The 22,226-nt window shown below is 45.0% G+C and overlaps 4 protein-coding genes and 1 pseudogene across 4 annotated transcripts; 2 read left to right on the forward strand and 3 right to left on the reverse strand.

The window, feature by feature from the left end:
- Window positions 1–3,066: 3,066 nt before the first annotated feature.
- On the reverse strand, window positions 3,067–5,331 carry LOC101763243 (pentatricopeptide repeat-containing protein At5g39680). Its single transcript, XM_004982635.3, has one exon. It carries the CDS (start codon window positions 5,137–5,139, stop codon window positions 3,091–3,093), a length of 2,049 nt encoding a protein of 682 aa, XP_004982692.1. The 5' UTR covers window positions 5,140–5,331; the 3' UTR covers window positions 3,067–3,090.
- A 483-nt stretch (window positions 5,332–5,814) lies between these two features.
- LOC101763648 lies at window positions 5,815–6,570 on the reverse strand. Its single transcript, XM_004982636.2, has one exon. The coding sequence runs from the start codon at window positions 6,415–6,417 to the stop codon at window positions 6,151–6,153; it is 267 nt and encodes an 88-aa protein (XP_004982693.1). The 5' UTR covers window positions 6,418–6,570; the 3' UTR covers window positions 5,815–6,150.
- A 1,445-nt stretch (window positions 6,571–8,015) lies between these two features.
- Window positions 8,016–10,310, forward strand: LOC101764049 (thylakoid lumenal 17.4 kDa protein, chloroplastic). Its single transcript, XM_004982637.3, has 3 exons — window positions 8,016–8,327; window positions 9,486–9,732; window positions 9,848–10,310. Exons 1-3 carry the CDS (start codon window positions 8,109–8,111, stop codon window positions 10,069–10,071), a joined length of 690 nt encoding a protein of 229 aa, XP_004982694.1. The 5' UTR covers window positions 8,016–8,108; the 3' UTR covers window positions 10,072–10,310.
- LOC101760013 lies at window positions 10,302–11,903 on the reverse strand. Its single transcript, XM_012848959.2, has 2 exons — window positions 11,095–11,903; window positions 10,302–10,963 (listed from the first exon to the last, which is right to left on the reverse strand). Exons 1-2 carry the CDS (start codon window positions 11,901–11,903, stop codon window positions 10,711–10,713), a joined length of 1,062 nt encoding a protein of 353 aa, XP_012704413.1. The 3' UTR covers window positions 10,302–10,710.
- Window positions 11,904–20,155: 8,252 nt separating this feature from the next.
- Window positions 20,156–21,554, forward strand: LOC101760414 (annotated as a pseudogene).
- Window positions 21,555–22,226: the final 672 nt, after the last annotated feature.

The raw sequence follows: 22,226 nt of genomic DNA on the forward strand, positions 1-22,226 counted from the left end.
AATGTTGGCTCAACTTTTTTCGAATAAATGTTGGTTCAACTTTGTTTTCCGAAGAAATGTTGGTTCAACTTTTTTGAAAAAAATGTTGGTCCAACTTTTTTGAAAAAATGGGAAGAAGAAGATAGTTGAGATGGACCTTGGTGGGTTGGAAGATAAGGCAGAAATCTTACGAGTTTGATTTCTCTGACAGCGAAGTGTTGCGGTCCGCTGAATTTCACTCACGTGGCACGAAAATTTCATGGAAAAGCCGTGCTTTTTGTTCGTTTGAATGAAGAAAAAAAGCAATGACAGAACTCACCACAGATGGACGTCTGCATGTGCACTGTGACCTTTGAGACAAACTCTTGGACCTAATAACCATGCATGACTAAAATGATCGATCAGTAATTCGGAATGATACGGAGCACTCTGTGCTCTTCTGTACCGGCAAAGCAGTGCAATGCGTCTTTTTAGCACTAGTCAAGGACACGTCATGCCTTTGCAAAATCCTTCCTAGCTCTTGGCACACTAGCAGAGCAACCGAGCGCAGACACGTCGGGCCAACGAAGGAAAAAAAATTTGCAAAAAGATGGTGGTCTGCCAGAGAGGGCGCATGGGCCTAAGCGGGACTGAAGCGCAGCGGCCCGTTATCCTTCCACCGTTGGAAGCGGGCGGTATTCGCTGCTCTGTGAAGCCAGCCTCACGCATTGCCCGCCGCTCTAGGTGCCGGGACGCCAAGGCCTTCGCCGAAGCACCCAACGGCCCACTACGCAACTTGGAACGGGCGGGCCGCAGATTGCGGCAGCAGACCCAGGCCCAAGCGCCACAATTGGCATCCGCACCACCTTAATGCCCCCGCTCGGGTTACAAGCAGGCGCTAGCTGCTCGGCGAGTGAGGCGCGGAGGACTGGCGATTTAAGTTGGTGCTGTGCTCTGTGAACAGGCGGTGTGGTACTAAACAACAGCAGCGTTGGTTGAGCTGAGGGGGAAGAACGTGAGGAGAGAGTGGGCCGTTTTTGTGATTTGGTCGATTTGGACCCTTTTTCTTAACTTGTGCTGATGGGTGGGCTTTCGGTATATTTCATCGAGTGTTGCGTGGGAAGTGAAAAGTTGCAGCATCTGAAAAGAATACGAGGATTTCTATGCTGGTGCTACAGAGTACGGACACCGAGAACTTCGCATCAACTGGAAGAGAAAGAAGCTCACATCCATGATATGCACGCCACCTGAGCTCTGTATCTTGTTGTTCCAGCCTTTCAGGCACGGATTCAACTCAGATTCTAACCCTGAAGAAGTGTTCGCGATCTGCTGATCTGGCAGGCAAAAATCCGTACGTATGTGGATGGAAATGGGATGTAGAATCCTTGCGTGCATGGTGATGACGTTGCGGAAAATGCATATCTCTCTTCACTCGATTTCTAGAATCTAGGATAATACAAGATGCAAGCCTGCAGGGTTGCTTTGGAATGCTGATGGTAAGGTAAAATTTGCTTCTTGTAGGCAGTTGCAGCTAGCCCTGCTAAATGGATTGGATTTAATGATTTTAATGGGTTGGTTTTCTCTTGGAAGTTATTTAGATCGGTTACTAATAGGCTGAGTCGTTAAATGGTTTGGTTTGGTTTGGATTCCTCCTAAGAGGAAATAGTTTGGGAGTGGTTTAGAATGAGTTACATTAGTTTGATTCACAAAAGAATTTAAGGATCCGATTCTTGACGTGGGTCCACATATAAGTCCAACCATACTTTTCGCATGAAGTAGCTGATTATTAAACTAAATCATCTTCAACAAATTTTAATTAATTTTGTTAAAATTTTAAAGTGTGAGGTTTTAGTTCGAGGGTCCAACTCTTAACGTCGGGCCCATATATATATGTCTAGCTATACTATTTTGCAAAAAATAGCGGACACTTAAACTGAGTTATCTCCAACAAATTTCGATCAATTTCGCTAAAATTTTAAAGTGTGAATGCGAGGTTTTAATTCTAGATCCAGCTTGACGCGGGACCCATATATATGTTTAGAATACTATTTTACACAAAGTAGTGGACAGTTAAATTGAGTCATCTACAACAAATTTTGATGAATTTCGCTAAAATTTTAAGGTGTGAACGCAAGGTTTTAATTTAGGGTCCGGCTCTTAATGCGGCCCCAAATATATGTTTAGCCATACTATTTAGCACAAAATAGTGAGCAGTCAAACTCTGTCATCTCCAACAAATTTCGATCAATTTCACTAAAATTTTAAGGTGTGAACATAATGTTTTAGTTTTAGAGTCCGGCTCTTGACGTAGGACCCACATGTCGGACTCACATTTATTTCAAATCTATACGAGTTTTTATACGAGCCATAGGTTTATATAGCAAACCATGGTTTTTAATAGTAAACTCATGGGTTCTATCAAGTAGGCTGGATTGGCTTGGGTTTAGATAATATAAATATGAGGTGAGTTGGGTTGAAAAAATAAATTAACTTGACGTGGATCGGTGTGGGTTAGAGTTGGATCAGGTTAGAGTTGGATCAGGCCTATTTGCAGCCACCAGTCAAACACTCCTGTGCTCAGAAATACCATCGTATGATATTATGATACTTATCAGTTTTTAGTATACAGAAGATGTGCATGATAGCCATACTGTAATGATGACTGATGATATCTGATGGTTAGGCAATGCAGTCCTGTGCGGTGCAATGCTACCAGTTGCTTCACTAAACTGACTCAACATGCCTCATGTTATCAATAAATTTGCACCATAATTCCGATAATCATCACTTGAACAAACTCCAACCTCTACATATTTACAAGTGGATTATGGTCTTTATAGCTCTATTGTGTCAAGTGAATTGCTGAGGCATGAATGTCCTTTCTCTGCCAATCATTGAACTGGGTCGTCTTACCCTTTGGCCCTCTTCCGCAGACGCTGTACAAATTCGATAAGCTGAACAACTGAATTTGTACAATGCCTGTTGTCAGGAGCGCTACTTCGCAGACATATCTGGACATTTAGTGAATTACTAAGTGAGAATGCTCAGGAATTTGAGCACAACTGTGGCTACTGTCGTGCTTCACTAACCTAACAAAACAGGCACGTGTTATCAAGACAGTTGCACCACAAATCACCAATAGTCATCACATGAGCAAACCCCACCTTCTATACAATGAAATCTAACGGCATCCCTTACAACTATTTTTCTGCTAGTGACAGTTGATATGAGCTTGATAGCAACATGGCAATCATCACAGATCCTGAGGTTTTTCATGATACGGATTGTTTCTCCCTTAGGGGTGTGAATAAGGCCGAATGCTAGAGCCAATTTCTCACTGTGATACATAAGGTGCTCCTCTTTTTGTTCATCCTCAATATCATGTAGGACCACTGCAAAGTTTGGAAAATATCCAATTGCTTTTATCTGATCGATCAGCTCTTCAAGTTTTACAGTGATCTGGTCAATTTGTGGATGTACCTTGTCCTCCGATGTGAAAACATGAACATCACTTCCCACTTGAATCCAACTAACACCAGGTTCTTTCCTAATGCCCCTGTCTCTCATCTGCTTCCGTAACTTCACAACACCATCCCATCGGTTGGCTTTTGCATACATGTTAGAGAGCAAAACATAGGTTCCAATATCATTGGGCTTCAACTGAAGAATCTGTTCGGCTACTCGATGACCCAGGCCATAATTTCTATATATCTGGCAAGAACTTAGCAGTGATCGCCAAGCAACAACATCTATGCCAATGCCATTATCCACTATGAACCGCTCAGCCTCATCTAGCCGTCCAGCTCTGCATAACAAACCAACCATACAAGTATAATGTTCCTTTCCAGGTGTAACTCCGACTTCCTTCATCATCGTATTCAAGTAGTAGAATCCTTCATCAACAAGACCCAACTGAGCACAAGCTGACAACACTCCAATGAAAGTAACATAAGACGGGACTTCTTCTGCAGATAGCATATAATGAAATACTTCCATTGCTTCCCTTGCGAGACCATGATGCGCATAGCCTGTGATGATCAAATTCCAAGAGATTACATCACATAATGGCATGGAAGTGAAGACTCTACATGCATCCTCGATGCTGCCACTCTTTGAGTACATGTTCATGAGGGCGTTTCCGACTACCAAATGGGTCCAGTGCCCAGTCTTCAAAGCACATGCACTTAGGGCGTTACCATTTCTCAAGGCTGCAAGACCAGCACAGCTATTGAGAGCCACAGCATAAGTGAATTCATTTGGCTTAACTCCTTCCACTTCCATGTCCAAGAACAATTGCAATGCATCTTCATACAGCTCATTTTGAGTGTAAGCAGTCATAACAGCCGTCCAAGAAACGACATTCTTTTCTGGCAGGACATCGAATGCGCATTGAGCGTCATGGGCACAGTCACATTTCCCATACATATCAACAAGTGCACTCCCCACAAAAACATTCAGTTCAAGCCTCCTCTTCAAAGCTTGGGCATGCACCTGACCACCAAGCACCATGTCCTTCATGCTAGCACAATGCCCAAGAACTGCAACATATGACACATGATCCCATCTCTCAATTTCTCCCATCATATCTGTTGCAATCCTGACCGAACCATCCAATTCCCCCCGATCAAGAAACCCATTTATCATTGAGTTGAATGCGAATGCATCAAAACCAGACACATTCTCAAATACCTTCACCGCATCCTCCATATGAGCACACTGACAGTACATATGCAGCACGGTGTTGCAAACATAAGGTTGTTCCGCCAGACCAGCCTTAACAGCATATCCATGGCACTGCCTCCCAATGTCATAGCTCCGGACATGTGCGCTTGCAGCCACTGCCGCCGATAGAATATACTCGTTCAGGCCAAAGTCGACCACCCTGAGCAGCGCAAGCGAGTCCTTATGGCGCCCAGCGGAAGCGTATCCGGACATGAGCAGATTCCCGGACACGGCGTTCCGGTAGGGCATTGCGTCGAACACCTTACGAGCGAGCCCGACCTGGCCGCACTTGGCGTAGAATGAGATGAGGTTGTTGTGCAGGACCACATCAAAATGAGCGGCTTTGATGATCCTGGCGTGGAGAGCCTTTCCCTTGGATAGTTCGCCAGAGGCGGCCGCCGCGCGAAGGACGGCCACGGCTGCGTGCCGCTGGAGCGCGGCGCCGCCGGGGCTGGCCATTGTGATTGGGGGCGGGCGCAGGGCTCTAGAGAGGTTTGTGCGTTTGGCACCGCCCCAAACCCGCTCCGCTCCACTCCGCTTCTCCCTCCCAGCTGCTCTCGCTCTTGGCCTCTTTGCTCCCCAGATAAACCGCCTGGTGGCGCTTCCTGTGGCTCAAGCTCCAAAAGGCGACGGCGCTCATCCAGGAGGGGCGCGCCGTTGGCGGCAGAGAATCGAGTTTGTACATATGGGGCTATGGGCTAAAGCATATGTCCAACAACGGCCCCGCCCATCTACGCTTTAGCCCATGTTTACAAAGCTGAGCCTCCAAACTTACATGGGCCCTGGGCCTCCATCTTGACCTAACCCTTCTTCAATGAAGTTTTACGTTGGAATTTTCTCAAGCGTGTGCGTTTAGCTGCCGATTCATTCTCGAATCGAGGGGGGATTATTCACGTTTTTGGCCGTGGGCAGGAAGAAAAAATAAAGAGAAAATTTACAGCATTTGGAAATAAATGACGGCTGTTTGTAATAGGCTTCGATTTCATTTGGCAATTTACAGGGACTACTGAGGGTCTCTCAACCGGGCACAAACTTTTGTAATCTCACCATGGGCTTCGCCAGCTTGAACTCGTAGAAAGCCAGGAGAACGACGACAGAGAATGGACTCGCATGTTCGTGATCGTGACACACAAATTCAAATCGAACAGTGAATGAATATTTAAATATCAGGCATCTGAAATTTGCAGAGTGCTCGAGGTCTCTGCAGAACACAATGCCATCTTGAAACCCAAACAAAAAAAAGAAGAAGAAATAAACGATCAAAGAATCAGGCAACACAGACACGGAATTACAGATCCATCAACGGTTCGAATCACGCAGGGACCGCATTCCCCGGCGAGGAGAACACGACCGCGGATCCCAGACACCCGGGCCACATACAGCAACAATTCACAACGGAACAAAAGCAAGAGCGAAATCAAGAAACGGATCGGATCACGCGGGGACGACGGCCTCGCGATCCGTGCGTGGTCACATCTTGGCGAAGGAGGCGGAGGACCCGGACCGGTCGTAGTAGTACTCGGGGAGCGCCTGGGGGCGGGAGAGCATGAGCGGGCGGTCCCTGGCCTCCTCGAGGTCCTCCTCGTCGCCGTCGTCCTCGGCGGTGTGAAGGTGGATGCAGGAGCACCGCTCCAGGGACGCGAAGAAGGCCGACGCCACGCCCGTGGCCACCCACATCGCGTAGCCCTCCAGCGTCCCGTAGGACAGGATGCCGCCGTTGGGGTTGATGCCGTTCATGGCTGCCGTCCCCCTGCCTCGCGCCGGCCGAGGAAGAGCGGAAACCGGAAGGGGGGAGAGGTGGTGGGTTGGTTGGTTGGCTTTCCTTCGGTTTCTGACCGGTGTGGGCTGTTGCGGCTGCTCCAAAATTGGGAGAGGGACGGGATCGAGGTACACCGATCTTAGGGGTAGCTCGTTTTTAATAGCCGGCCATGGCTTCAAACGGATGCGTCAACCCATTTGCTTTAAACGAAATGTGATGTATACTCCTATTTTCATTTGCTTAATTGCAATAAGATAGGATCATATAGACATAATCTTAAGCATTTTTGAATTGTACACAATCTTTCCATTGATCCTATTTTGGATTTTATTTATAACAAGGTTTACTCATCAGGTTATATTAACACAATATTAATTCATGCTATAATTTGAATTTTGACGCATGCGAAAAACAACAGCTAGAAACATGATGTGCCCCTCTTCTTGGTAGTTAGGCATCAAACCAAAATCCTTGATGATGTCATTTTGTGGATATACTAAATTCAACGTGTGTCCTAAACGGTAAATTTAAATTCAGAGCTTTTCAAGTAGAGGACTTGAACATCCACTTTTGCTATTTTTATTATATTTAGCATTAGCAATGGTATTGCATTGATATAGATTGTTAGACATCACATATTTGGAGCTGAAAAGGTGCCAAAGGAAAAAAGAAACAAACCACGAAGAATATATGGAAGGCTCTCCGAGAGGAAATGGGACAACAACATGCAGGTTTTCACCATTTAAGATGTTACTATCAAAGATGATATATCAAAGATGATATAACAAGTAGGTGAAACTTTCCATATAAAGATATTATTATTATTATTATTATTATTATTATTATTATTATTATTGCAAAATGGACCAGAGAAATGGGTTAGATGGCTTGGCTTCTTTCACATTATGTACCTCCTTTTCTCTTCTTTCTTGCTCTGTTCTGGGAACTAACTACTTCTTCGGAAACATCTTTGCCATCAAAGATGGATTAGATGAGTTCGTACTACATATAAGTGGGCCACACGGCTATCCACAATTGGAAAACATGCCGTGGGTGCTCATAAATTAGAATCTCAATACATGTTATAGTAAATAATATAAAATTTGATCAACTGGCCTATCATACATGTGTGATCGTACCATTTTTAATGACCTTATTGTAAATATCACTTTATTGGGTTCACATTAAATAAAAAATAATTTCACCAATTACATTCCGAATACTACAATATATGGTGCGGTTCTTCCTCTTAACGCTTGCGCTGCAGGCTGCATCTATCTAACGAGGCATCGATCCATGAATGTAAGCTTCGTTCCAGTCAAAAAATAGCCCCTTCTTCATGTTAAGATGAAAACTAGCCAGTGGATAAACTTGAAATGGAACACGAGCAAAGAAACAACCAGAATTCGCCCCAAAATAGGCCGGGGTGGGTCGGTCAATCATCCGCACGACCACACTCACCTTCGTCAATCCTTCGGCCGCGGCGGGTCGGGGGACTCGGGACGCCTCGAGAGTCACGTGGGTCCCGTGGGCCGCCCGCCAAGCGGACGGAGAAGAAGAGGGGACGGATAAGCCGATAAGATAGCGCACAGGGGAGCTCCGTTCCGACTCTGCCTCGTCGCCACCCTCTCTTCTCCCCCATCCACCTCACGAAGCCACCAGCATTGGCATGGGCTCGTCCTGCCTCGCCTCGCCGGCCGGCGCCGCGCTCTGCCGCCCGCGGCGGCCGAGGTGCCGCGTGGCGTGCTCGGCGGCCGACGCGGGCGGAAAGAGCCCCGAGCCGGCGTGGTTCGCGGCCGGAGGCAAGAACGCGGGCCGCCTCGCGTGCGGGGTGCTCGCGGCCTGGGCCGTCGCGTCCGCGTCCAACCCCGTCATTGCCGCGAGCCAGGTTGGTGCTTTCCCCTCCCTTATCACAATCGCACCGCGGGCGGGATGCAATTTCTGGAATGTAGTTTTGAGAAATGAATATTTTTGATCGACCTCACATTCCACTAGACTGTAAAAAGGCAGATAATGCTGAAATCGAGTGGGACTTTAATCCGTGTCAAATGCTAGTCTGTGTCTCGGTGTGACTTCGGAATGAATGGACCTCACACATTTTTATGATCTGATCGCAGATAATAATGGAATTTATTGAATTTTTCTTAGGCAAAGTCACCGTTTGCTGTTCTCTATATTCGGTTCAGAAAATGTTTCTGTCAGATATATAAAGCGGCTCCATTGAATGTTTCTATCCATGGAAAACACTAACTAGTTAAATATTGTTTTGCCCTTAAGAAAGATGCTATAGCTGTTGGAAGCTTTTGAGGGCTCTATTGAAAGATGATTTGGTACTGTACTACTGTTCTTGTAACGAAATGAATTCAACCTCAAGAGTTCGTGTTATTCAACTTTAAAGAATCTGTCAGTACAGTTACCACAGCTTGTGATGTGAACTACTGCAACATCTTTTTTTTGAAAGATCGAGCTACTGCAATTCTCTGTAGTCTGGAGAGCACCTTAAATTTAGCATCCTGCACAATCTAAAGCTAGAAGTAGTGCTCTGATTAATCTATTGGATACCGATATATGAGAATTCAGATTCGCATTGCATGTTCACAATATGGGTTCTGATACAGCTATGAGTATTTGTGGAGATATGATCATGTTGCTGTATTCAGTCATCAGATTAATTGGACGAAGCATGAGCATTTTCTACTTAGATATATATATTTGACAGAATTTCTATGGAGCTGCTAAGAAATAACTAGCTAGTGTTTTCCGTTGAGATTAGCTAGTTATCTCCGTGTATTTTGTGTTTGCAAAGACAAATTTCATTTTGAACATATTTTTGCTTAGGGTTAGTTGTGAACTACGAATATATTTTTGCTTTAAGCCAGAAGTATTCTTCATTTTCCTTTTGATCCTGCAAGTCTGACCTGATTATGCAATCAGTACTACTCAACATTTTTTAAAACTTCATCCTAAATCTAGGACATATTTTCTTGCTGCAGTGGTATTTTAATTTGCTGAGTTTACATTATTCCCTGCTTTCTTTGTTTTTTAGAGATTGCCACCACTCTCAACGGAGCCAAATAGATGTGAGCGTGCATTCGTGGGGAACACAATTGGTCAGGCAAATGGGGTGTATGACAAGCCCCTTGATCTCCGGTTCTGTGACTACACGAACGAGAAAACTAATCTGAAAGGCAAGTCCCTAGCTGCGGCGTTGATGTCCGATGCAAAGTTTGATGGAGCCGACATGTCTGAAGTTGTCATGTCCAAAGCTTATGCTGTTGGTGCAAGCTTCAAAGGTAGTAATTATTCTACACCGTATTCTGCTGTTCTGGTTCATTGCACAATATTGCTGCATTGATTCCCAATACTGAATAACAAAATGATGAGCTCTTCTTGTTGAAATGCTTTCAGGAACCGACTTCACAAATGCAGTGATAGACCGTGTCAATTTTGAGAAGGCCGATCTCACAGGGGCAATCTTCAAGAATACGGTTTTATCAGGATCAACCTTCAATGATGCTAAGATGGAAGATGTCGTGTTCGAGGACACAATCATCGGCTACATTGACCTTCAGAAGCTATGCACAAACACCAGTATCAGTGCAGATGGGAGATTAGAGCTGGGCTGTAGGTGATTCAGCAGAGTCCATCTGATCATCTCTACCGGTCATGTTAATACGTTGATATCCTTCGATAAGTGTTCATGCCTGTCTATAGAGTCACCATGACAAGATGCGCCGATTTTTCTCCATGTCTATGTACAAACCTTTGTGTATCTCAAATATCAGCAGCAATGTAATATAACTATGTTTCTTACACCTTGCAAACTAGAGCACCAGACATGAAAAAAAGGAAGCACTATATGTTTTCCCCATATATATTGTTATTATTGTTCACAAGGCGGTTATAACATTACTGTCTGATGATGAATCCATGCCCTGGAAGGATGCATGGATGCTTTATTCCACACACCACTAGTACTAGCATCACACACACTAAAATACTACATGCGCTAGCTTTGCCAACATTATTGTTGCCTCCTCGGTTGGCTCCCTCCTTGTTGCGCATTCGTCTAGTGTATATACTGGATAACTGGCCCCTACAAGGGCCGATGCTGCTCATGGGTGATACTACTGCTGCTGCATAGCCATGGCTGGCCATGCGGCACGGCAATACCTAGACGCACCATCTAAATGGCCGGCCCGCCGCCGGGCACTTGCCGGTGGTAAGGTCTTTGTTGTGTCTTGGGTTTTCCAATGGGCTGCGGCGGCGGTTCATTCGGCGTCGTTGCCGTTGTTCTTGCCGGTGTCGATGAGGCAGGTCTCGACGCCGCCGGTCATCCAGAGGAACCACGCGTAGCTGCTCCGGTGGTGGCTGCTCTCGGGCTCCTCGTCGATGGCGCCGGTGAACATCTCCTCCGCGCCGCCGATGTCGCCGCGGGCGTGCCAGAGGAACATGCCGTACCTCCTCATCGCCTCGCCGTCCGCCGGCTCCGCGGCCACCGCCTGCTTGAAGTACATCTCCGCCCTGTCAGATCAGACGTGTGCAGCGACGACGATCACGCGTAAGAAATCAAGATCCTTAGAGGAAGATGGTGCATGTGAATGATAAAGGGTTGGTTGCATGCGTGCGTGCCTGCAAGCGGCAAGAAGCATTACCTGTTGATGTCCTTGTCCAACTCGTAGAGGAGCTGCGCATAGTTGGACAGGACGAGCGAGTTCGCTCCGCCGGCGGCGATGACCCTCTCGTACGCCGCCTTCCGCCGCCGCGCGCGGGCGCTGTCGATCTCCTTGATCTCTTCCTCGTCGAGCTCCTCCCGCCCGTCCCCGTACAGTCCGCCGCCGCCGCCGCCATGCAGGATGCCGATCCGGCCCCACAGCTCCTTCTCCATGTCTCCCTCCACCAGCTCCGGCATATCCTCGGGCTCCTCCGCGCCCCCGTCGTCGTCGCCGTCGGGGTCGGCCTCCGCGTTGCCCGACGACGCCTCCAGCCGCCTCTTGGCCTCCATGCGGTCCCTCTCCGCCTGGACGGCGGTGCCGAGACAGCAGGCGACCATCCCGAGCAGCCCGACGGCGAGGTCCGGAGACTGGAAGTGCACCTTGCTGAAGACCCACGCCACGGCGTCCCCGGCGCCGCGCGCGGCCCCGGCGGCGCTCCCGGCCGCCGCGCCCTGGACGGCCTCCACGGCCTTGACGAGCGCCGCCACCGCGCACCCGGCCGCGCTCGTGGCCGTCGCCCGCGGCACCCCGCGCTGCGCCGCCGCCTGCTTCCGCTTGGCCTGGATGGCGCGCAGCGACGGCGGCACCGCGGCCATGGACGACGGCGGCTGCTGCTCGTCCCCGCCGCACGCCGCGGGCCTCAGGGACCGGGCGTTGCCCCTCCTCTCCCCGGCGCGCGCGGACGCCGGGAACGCCGCCAACGCCGCCGGAACGCTCCTGGGCATGGCGACCATGCTCGCCGGCGTCATCCTCGCGACCGACGGGGGGGAAGGGAACGAGCCAACGCAAGAGACTCTTTCTCTCTCTCGAACGGAGGGGGTTGTTTGATTGGAATGGGAACCGATCGAACCTCCCACCGAAGGCGGAGTGGAATGGCGATCTAGCTAGCTAGCTCTTGCGGAGAGGGAGGGCGCGGCAATGGCGGTATTTATAGGGCCCCCGGGCCTTGCCACGTCGGGGGCTCCTGGACGATGCGTGCCTTGCGCGCCAGTTCAGCGCCTGGTTAATTTCGTCGTGGGGCGAGGGGAAAAGGCTCGGCCGCGCGCTGCTCTCGCGCGAGGGGCGTTTTGGCCGCGCGCGGGTGGTGTGAGCGCGCGCACCACGGCGATCTGGCGTGGCACTGCCACTGCGCCGTGCCCGTGCGACCCCCAACCTGGACGGGAAGGCGTCCGCTGCCGATGCGTGCGGGAGAAGTGGCCGGAGCGGAAAACCGGAGGTGCCGCGCCAACAGACACAGATGGCACCGTGTTTCATGTCATCATGTGCAAACTTAATATCGAAAAATCTATTACTGTTTACCTTTATTTTTGTAAACAAAAAAAGAGCAGCGAAGAAATTACTCAAGGTCCCCACCCCTCATATACATGATAGTGTTCCATGTCTATGTAGCATTGGAATGGAAATCATATGCAATTTTGCAATGGTAATTTACTTAGCGACATTGATTAATTGCTTTAGGTTTTAGTTCTTTTATTGATTGCGGTCCACTATGCCATGCGTTGTACACCAAACCAATGTTGCGGGACTGGATTGCACGATAAGTGTAAGATGCACGGTTATCGCATTTACACGTCAAAAGGGGGAGAGAAAAAGGATAGGTGGTACACCGTGGGTTTCCATAATCTGATGTGGGGGGATTGGCATACGTTACATTGTCGTATTAGTCTATACAATGATCTACAATCAAAGGATAGCTATGAGTTAGCATCTATATCGCGACTAAACTCAGTGTTGTTGATACAAGAAAGAATAGACAAAGGTAGTACACAGCATACACGATAGGATGTGGTGTTGTGCTAATGAACTCCTTTCTTCATGGGAAGGTAGCATGTCTATTGGAACATAAGAGAAACGATAAGAAAATACAGCACAAGTAAGAATCACAAACGCAACCACACATCAAAATAAACAAGAGATATGTGCTACATCATGGATTTCACCATTTGACATGGAAAGATTAGTGTGCGTTATATGTGTCATGTTCGCGTGTACATTACTTCGAGGATTAGGGAAAGTCATGAGTTGACTTGTATATCCTAACTAAATTTACTTCGTTGGCGTGAGGAAGAAACAACAAACACACAAAAGGTTGTACAGAACAGGATGATATTGTGCTAACAAGCACTTTTGACGTGGACAATTGCTGTATCAATTATATATTAATCTACATTGTAACATAGAGTAAAAAAAGAGCAAAAAGCATGGTAAGGAACATTGCGCACGCATTACTCACCAAACTAAAAGGAAAAAAAAAGACTATTTGACATATGATGATTAGCTCACATTGTATATGTCGTGTGCCAATAATGCATTATATAATACGGGATAACCATGAGGACATCTATACCGTAACTAAACATGGTTTCGGAATCTTGACAAAACCAGCATGCAATGATGTATCGATCAAACATGCCATTATTTTGCTAATGAGCACATATTTCTATCATGACAAATATTTGATACAACAATAAGTTAAAGAGTCCGTATATCTAAAAGATGTTCAAAGCTAATCAATGCATAAACAATGTGTAATTAGTGCAAAATTAAAATTTCTACAGGAAAACTGAGCATCCATCCAACATGTTAGTACCGGATACCTTTTCGTCCGGTAGTAACGCGCGACGTTAGTACCGGTCATCATGCACAGTGCCACCGAAACCCCTATAGTACCGGTTTGGAGCCTCAGCCGGTACTAAATGGAGGCATGTGGACCGCGTGGCCGACAGCTAGATTCCCCAGGAAGCCATTTAGTACCGGCTGGTGGCTTCAACCAGTACTAAATGGTGAGAATGCCATTTCTTCAACCGGTCTAAATGGTTAGTACCGGTTGAAGCTACCAGCCGGTATTGATGTCAACCATTTTCTCTATATATAAATGAGCTGCTTCCTTAGCTTCCTCCCTGAGCAAGCTCAACCATTTGATCGGGCTTCGTTTTTCTTCACTCGACCAGCTTCTTCGAGAGACTGGTTAATAACTTCATTCTCCCTCCTCTGGTCATAGTATTCTAGTTTTTTTTAATGATCTAGTTTTATGTTACTTTTTTTGAATGATCTAGTTTTATGTTACAAATGGAGTACTAGTTTGTTGATCTTTTGCAACGAGGAGAATGGAGATTTTTTTAGAGTGATGAGAATGGAGAGTTTTTTAAATGAATTTTATGTTACATATGGAGTACTTGTTGATCTTTTAGAACGAGGAGAATGGAGAGTTTTTTAGAGTGAGGACTAAATATTATAAACACATTTACTCTTTCTTTCCTCTACCTAATATTGATCAAGTTCTTTATCTAATAAGAAGCTCTATGTCCATTTTTCACATAATACGATGCAGATGGAACGGTAATGGATGTAACACCTCCGCTCCTCCAATACTAGAGAACGGAAGAACTTTGAGTCCACAAACTCTAGCTAAACATCCTAAAAGAATCTTGAAATAGTTTTCCAAACACCTTTTGGAGCTAGATTTTCATAATAGAAATATGGTGGCCAATAGCCGGTTCAGATAGAGATTTGTTCACTGATCTTGACCCATCAGATTATGGTTGGTTTTGGATTGCTAAAATGGGCCATGCTCAGTGAACAGGTCTTTTTCCTGGACAATCTATCGGGCCACCATACTTCTATTATGAAAATGTGGCACTTGCTCCAAAAGACGTTTGGACAATTATTTCAAGATTCTTTTATGATATTCAACTAGAGTAGGTGGATTCATAGATCTCATGTTGCACCATTATTTTAGGATCGGTGTATCTTTTTGTCTCCCAAATTAACGGTCGTGATGTGGACGATCCTATGTTCTAAATATCTCATTTACGTAAGACTTAATATCTATGATGAATTTTTACTCTACTATTTCACATATATAATTTACTCTAGTTAATACTCTACATATGTCATGAGGACTCATAGTTAATACTCTCGTATCTTCAACCGGTACTAACATGGTTTCATGCACGCCGACGAAGGTCTAAATGAAATCCTACGCCGGGTCAAGTATGTGGCGGTTGGCAAGCTGACATTACCTTATCATCATTCACAACTTCATCATGATCCACGACTTCGGTGAGAATATTTGAAGAGACATTCCACATGCCCTACAAGGCTAGGGATAGTGCACACATATATTTGCTAGATTATGTCAATAGGTTCTTAGGAATCGATATTATCGATATAAAACGTAGTTTGTATGTTGCGATGATTAACGGTCATGATGTGGACGATCCTAGGTTCTAAGTATCTCATTTATGTAAGATTTAATATGTACGATGAATTTCATATGTAATGCACTCCAGTTAATATTTGTGATAAATTTTTATCTCTACTGTTTCACGTATATATATACACACACACATATATATACGACAACCTTGTCACAATGATTGAAACATTTTATTAGAATTAAGACAATGTGCGCGGGAAAGAAAACTGCTGGAGGCAGACAGTTTTAGCTCCCACCAATTTGGCAACTTTAGTACCAATTAGATAATTTAGTACCGAGCAAAGGCTGTAACCGGTACTAAATGCCCCTAATTTCAGATGCTACCATTTAGCAACTTTAGTACCGGTTGGCAGCCCTGCCCGGTACTAAATGGAGGAATTTAGTACCGGGCAAAGGCTAGCACCGGTACTAAAGTGTCCCACCTACAAATACTTCATCTTCTCCAAACACTTAGCAGTTTCCAAAAATTAGCAGTTCCTCCCTCTGCGCTGCGCCGACCCCGTCCCCGTCACCCTCGCCCGCCGCCGCTGCCGCCCCATCACCGTCACCTTCGCCCACCACCGCCGTGCCGGTCCTGTCCCCGTCCTTGCCTCCATCGCCATCGCTACCGCCCTGACCCATCCCCGTCCCCATCTCTATCACCATCGTCGTCGCCTCATCCCCGACCGCCGTCACCTCATCCCCGGCCACCGTCACCGTCGCATGTTGCCCCGTCCCCGGCTCCATCGTTGTCACCCCATCCCCATCACCGTCGCCCATCGCCATCGCCATCACCGTCGCCCCATCCCCGACCACCGCCACCTCGTCCCTGGCCGCCGTCCCCGGCGCCACGCATCTCCCTTCACCGCCTCCCCCGCAGGCTGCTGCTGCACCTCTCCCTCCCCCGCCTCCCCCACGCACCCTCCCCGGTTAGATTTTGTTTTTTCGATAATTTTGATTTTGATGAATTAAAATGATTTTGCTACCTGTATTGGATTAAAATGGCTATCATTGTGCTTGAATTGGATACCAATTTGTATTGGATGCTAAGTAATTATGTTTTGTGATAAAATTATGGCATAAGGCTATATCTCTTAGAGGACATGTAGATATTCACGGGTAGCATTGTGATATTATTGTGGATGGCTATGAAATGATGGTATAGATTTATTTTAATGTATATGATGTGCATATATGATAATGTATTATTGGAGGCAAAGTTGACTAGTTAAGAAAAATGGTGGCAAGTTATCTTATCACAATTTTATTTGGACAGTTTGGGCTAACTGTAGCAAGTGGAAGTTCTTCTCGTCATGGTGGTGGCGGCCGTGGAGGTGGCCGCTGTGGTGGTGGCGGCCGTGGACACTACATTTTCGAGGAGCCACCGTTGGCTCGTCCTCCAGGAATTCACTTCCCTAATCGCGTCATTGACTTGCGAAATGGCGATCGAAGCAGAGGAGCAATTCCCAACATAATAATATTCTTTCCTTCTTGTAATTGGTTTTTTTACTACACATGAATAATTCCTAAATTTACTTACATACAATGTAGCTTATCGACAATATTAGATGGCTGAAAGATGTTGTCGAAGCTCTGGATGGTACTTCTCCTTTAGTTCAATCTAAGATAGTTGGTCCACAGAATTTTAAAAGAGTAAAAATCTTTTTTCAAGTACCTGTTCAAGAAACACAAGCCAATTGGATGAGAGTACCAGGACAGCCCATCCCGATGGTTTCAATTGCCGCATGGGGTCAATTAGCACCAAGTAGGGTAACTTTTGAAAGGACCACCATGTAGGCCTGCCTACAACAACTTAAGGATGATGGTTACTTTATACCAGACTTCTCATATTTTCGAATAAAGATGCTCGAGGAGGGAGAAAGCAATGTGACTAGAACTACTGAGAGACTTTGTCAGCTGAATCAACATGACATGGTATGGAACATATCTAATCATCCTTTTATCTTTAGTTATGTTACATCTTTTAAATTTCATCATGTTATTCTCTTCTTTTAGGATGTCTTTGGTCAAACCTTGACGGTAATAAGCTTTCATGCGATTCTGGCTCAAGTCTTGGATGTGTTAAATTATAGTTACACCGATGGAAACCCGATACGCACCAAAGATTTCAAGCTCCAGGCTCATCTCACTTTCTACAATCCATTCCAGTTGACGTCATCTCCATTGTTCGAGATTTATGGTAGTGCATGTGACCATCCTTGTGAAGTGCTAGAGAGTGCACTAATTCATGCTCTAGCTTATATTGATGAAGTTTTAGGCTTTACGATGGGAGGCTTAAGCTATGTGGCATATCTACGTAAGCGAAGCGAATTATTAAATATGTAGCATGCATAGATGTACTCCTACTGTACTCTTTTTTTATGAATTTGAACTTGTTTCCTCTAAGACCTTAAGTATTGATGTACGAACTATTGAGTGTTAATGATTTGAATGGATTGATATCTGTGATACTTGGATTTGTTGGATTTGCATGGGTTGATATATTAACGTAATATTATCAATAAAAGTTCTGTCGATACAAATACGAATTAAAATAAAAGGGTAAAAAAGAATAAACTTTAGGACCGATTAGTAAAACCAACCGGTACTAAAATGCCATCCGCAACAGTGCAACATGGCTCACAGTTTAGTACCAGTTGCTGTTATCGACTGATACTAAATGGCGCATTTAATACCAGTTAAATGGCGTGGCATTTAGTACCAACCAAACGATACCGGTCAGGCGCCCGGCACTGAGGGGGTTACCGACAGGTACTAGAAGTCAATCCTCTAGTAGTGAGCTGCTTTGAATTACTGTCACAAAACTAGTATCGCACAAAAAGTTGCAAACAAGTAATTGAAGCCACTTTTATGAAATGGCCTAGCACTTGCATTTCTTTTTACATTCTAAGTCTAGCTCATATCATAGTTAGTTGCCTTTTACATGTGACAAGATAAGATATATTAATGTAAAATCCATGTGGAAGTGAAGGCTTTTCAATCCAACATAGAAAGGTTTAGTGCACAATCATATGAACAATTAAAACAATAAACTTCAAATAATATTGTATAAAATCATATGGCTGCATCTTTTAAATCTAAAATAGATGTAAAACCATCAGATCAATTAGCTAGCCAGTCAGATTGTTGGCTATCAGTACACATACAATGAGCTGCACATAGCGGCATCAAAAGTTGGAAACTTGTAACTTTGTCTATTGCATTACACATTAAAAAAAAAGAAGAAGAAAGACATAAGTGCTGCATGGTGGGTTTCTTCTACCTAAAGTAGGAGGTTTGGCTTGCATTATGATATCATATCTCTACGTTCATCGATTTGAAATAGAGGATAATCGTGAGTTGGTATCTATATCATGACTAAACTCAATTGTTAAAACGTAAAGAGCACAAAAGGTCGTAAACATTGCGATGCTTTGCTAAAGAATATCTCTAGTCATGCAAAAATAATATTTGCATTTTGTCTATTGTAAGTTGTAACATATGAGAAATGGTAATGAAGTGTAGTAGAAGTAAGAAGCACAAATACAATTACACGTCAAAAAGGAAAGGGAGATAGCTGTTACACCTGGATTTCCACTATTTGACGCTGGAAAATTAGTACGCACTGTATATGTCATGTTTGCTTGCATATAATGTTTTGACTATTAGGGACTGTCATGAGTGAAATCAAGATGATATTGTGCTAACAAGCATTTTTGATGAAGTCAATTGGTGTATGTGTTATGTCTATCATAGCACAAAGTATGGTATGTATAAGAAGGCTCACACATGACATTACACGTCACAAGAAACAAAAAAGGAAAACAAAGCATCTATATCTGCCATAGGAAGATTGGCTTACATTATTTCATATATATAACACATTGGACGATAAGTGATAAGCCATGAGTCTCACATCCACATCCTGACTCAATTTGCCTTTCGATTTGTGACGCAAATAGAGATTCAAATAATGTGTTGAACAAATAGTATTACACTGACGAATACCTTTCTTGGGTTCATAATTGAAAGTATATCTTATTTTTATGGGGAAAGTATTTTTATACCAAGTTTATATTGCAGTATATGTCATGCACCGGCCATACTCATTTAGAAATGCTCAAAGTTTTTCAATAATTGGATGTACCTTTACACTAAGCTAATTGCATGGCTAGGTTGCATTGCTTGCACGATGATTGCTTTATACAAGATACATCATAATATACATAATAATTTATATACACATTAATTTTTTTTCTATTCAACGGAAGGTTTACCATAAGCATGGCGCAATGCAATAAGATTTTATTGTGAAAATTATAAAAATAGTACTTTGAGAAAATATCAGAGATAATAGCATGTAAGATCGGTTGTCCACTTCTGAGATTACAAATCAAATAGATACATCTTTTAATTGTGGACTAATCAGTAAATATCATTGGTCACCATACACATCGCATGAATCTTAAAACCAAACCAAACCACTGGCCGGCATCAAAATTTGAAAGTTCATCACTTCATCCATTCCTAACGCACTTTTTTTTTCTTAGAAGCACAAAAATTAAAAAAAAGAAGTGAATTGGAGAGGGCACAACGGCCGCTCCGTTTCCTCCGTCCCCTTCACCCTCCATCTCGCCGGTGAGGTCCAGGCGCCTCGCTCTCCCCCCGGCTCGCCGGCTCCGCTTCTCCTCTCTCGTTCCCGTTCTCAACCATTCCAGCTGCGACATCGGAACGCGTCCGCTGTCCTCGTCTCTCCACCGCCTCCACCCCGCCAGTGCCCCCGCTTCTTCCGGCGTTCGGATTATGTGCCGCCGCCTCCGCCCCGTCGGTGACTTCCGACTGGAGCGCATTATCCAAGACTGGTATGTCGGCGGAGGCATCGGCCCCGAGGACGCGCGCCTCCTGTTCGACGAATTGCTCCAGCAAGCCGAGCCCGCCTCCATACGCGCGATCAACTGCCTCCTCATCGTCATCGCCCGTGACGGCCCCGCGCGCGCTGTATCTCTCTTCAACCGCCTGGCCGAAGCCGGCGCGAGCAAGGTGTGGTTCCCAATCTGTACACCTACAGCATTGTCATCAACTGTTGCTGCCAGGTTGGTCAAGTCAATCTCGGTCTTGCGGCGTTCGGGAAGATTCTGAAGACTGGATGGAGGGTTAACGGCATCGTCTTTAGTTAACTGATCAAGGGCTTCTGTTTGGAGAAGAGGACTGGAGAGGCCATGGACATAGTGCTCCGACGAATGCGTGAGCTTGGCTGTACACCTTGTGTCGTCACCTAAACACTCTTATCAAGGGGCTCTGTGCTGAAAAGAGGACTCGAGAAGCACTTGATCTTCTCAGATGATGGCTGATGACGGAGGCAGCTGCAAGCCAAATGTGGTGTCATATAGCACCGTCATTGACTGCTTATTTAAGCATGGTGAGGTGGGGAAAGCTTACATCCTATTTTGTGATATGCTGGATAATGGGATTTCACCAGATGTTGTGACTTACAACTCATTCATTGATGCCATGTGCAAAGCTCGAGCTATGGACAAGGTTGAGGCAGTCCTACAACTTATGTTTGACAAAGGTGTTAAGCCGGATTGCATCATATATAACACTCTGATCCGTGGATATTGCTCTTCCAATAAGTAGAAAGAGGCAGTTATACTACTTAAACAATTGGCCAGACATGGCCATGGTCCAGATGTTGCTAACTATAATTTGTTGATGGAGTATATTTGCAAGAAAGGAAGATCCGCAGAAGCTAGGAAAATATTTGATTCCATGGTCCTGAAGGGTCCAAAACCGAATGTCACTACATATGGCTTCCTGCTTAAGGCTTATGCTACCAAAGGTGCTCTCGATAATATGCACGAGCTCCTTACTTTGATGGTAGCAAACGATACCAACTCATCATGTCTTCAACATATTCCTACGTGCATATGAGAAATATGAAATGGTGGATGAAACTATGCTTATGTTTGCAAAAATGAGGCAGCAAGGATTAAAGCCAGATGTAGCAACCTACCGGGCAGTGATAGTTACACTTTGCAAGGTAGGCAGAGTGGACGATGCTATGTCTCAGTTCAATCAGATGATCAGTGAAGGATTGAATCCGGACTCCATAATTTTTACCTCACTCGTTCATGGTCTTTGTACCATTGGCAATAAAGCTGAGGTGTCCATCTCAACCCTGTGTTCTTCAACACAACCGTGAAAGAAGGAAAAGATATGGTAGATTGGCAGACCTATGTATCTTTGACGTGATGTTATTAGGGTTTAGGGTTTAGGCATGTTTTATGAATCTCTGCGAATGTTTCAGAGATCAGTGCCTTTCTTAATGGTGACAAGGATGAAGCCAAAGATTTGATTCTGCTAACTTGGCCCATGGTAGTGTCTGATGCAGTAACCTACTCCATTGTACACTGAATGGAGTACAGATTTATGATAGGAACTAGGAAGTCATATAAAAGAAGGGTTGCTAGAAGCATGTGATTATGTTTGTGTGTACAGAGAGGAATAGCTTTGCTATCAACTGCCATATGCTAAACACTACAGTTACAAGGTTACGTCAGAAAGGGGGTCTGAGCTTGTCTGGAACCTATATCATCAGATTTTTCCCTTGAAGTCTCCACAGCTACCTTGCTGTTAGCTCTTTTCTCAGGAGAAACACCAAAAATTTCTTCATGAAAAATATGACCGTTTTATGGACTCTAGAGATGATTGATGACTTTTTACAATACTCATTTCTAACTAGCCATTCTGGCTTCTAACTAAGAGGTTTTTAATTTCTTTATTTGTTTGTCAAGTGCATAATTTGTGGTATTTCTGCTATCTCTTGCAACGTTTCTTTGGATATATCACATCTGAATTGCATTATTTAACACCT

The sequence above is a fragment of the Setaria italica genome, chromosome IX (assembly GCF_000263155.2).
Source record: "Setaria italica strain Yugu1 chromosome IX, Setaria_italica_v2.0, whole genome shotgun sequence".
Taxonomy (NCBI): Eukaryota; Viridiplantae; Streptophyta; class Magnoliopsida; order Poales; family Poaceae; genus Setaria; species Setaria italica.

What these genes read in the sequence shown, in the direction of transcription:
- LOC101763243 (XM_004982635.3), bottom strand. Translation starts at nt 5,139, where the DNA reads ATGGCCAGCCCCGGCGGCGCCGCGCTCCAGCGGCACGCAGCCGTGGCC.
- LOC101764049 (XM_004982637.3), top strand. Translation starts at nt 8,109, where the DNA reads ATGGGCTCGTCCTGCCTCGCCTCGCCGGCCGGCGCCGCGCTCTGCCGC. An exon ending in CCGTCATTGCCGCGAGCCAG is followed by an intron (nt 8,328 to 9,485) that starts GTTGGTGCTTTC and finishes TTTGTTTTTTAG; the next exon opens with AGATTGCCACCACTCTCAAC. An exon ending in TGTTGGTGCAAGCTTCAAAG is followed by an intron (nt 9,733 to 9,847) that starts GTAGTAATTATT and finishes AAATGCTTTCAG; the next exon opens with GAACCGACTTCACAAATGCA.
- LOC101763648 (XM_004982636.2), bottom strand. Translation starts at nt 6,417, where the DNA reads ATGAACGGCATCAACCCCAACGGCGGCATCCTGTCCTACGGGACGCTG.
- LOC101760013 (XM_012848959.2), bottom strand. Translation starts at nt 11,903, where the DNA reads ATGACGCCGGCGAGCATGGTCGCCATGCCCAGGAGCGTTCCGGCGGCG. An exon ending in TTGGACAAGGACATCAACAG is followed by an intron (nt 10,964 to 11,094) that starts GTAATGCTTCTT and finishes CTGATCTGACAG; the next exon opens with GGCGGAGATGTACTTCAAGC.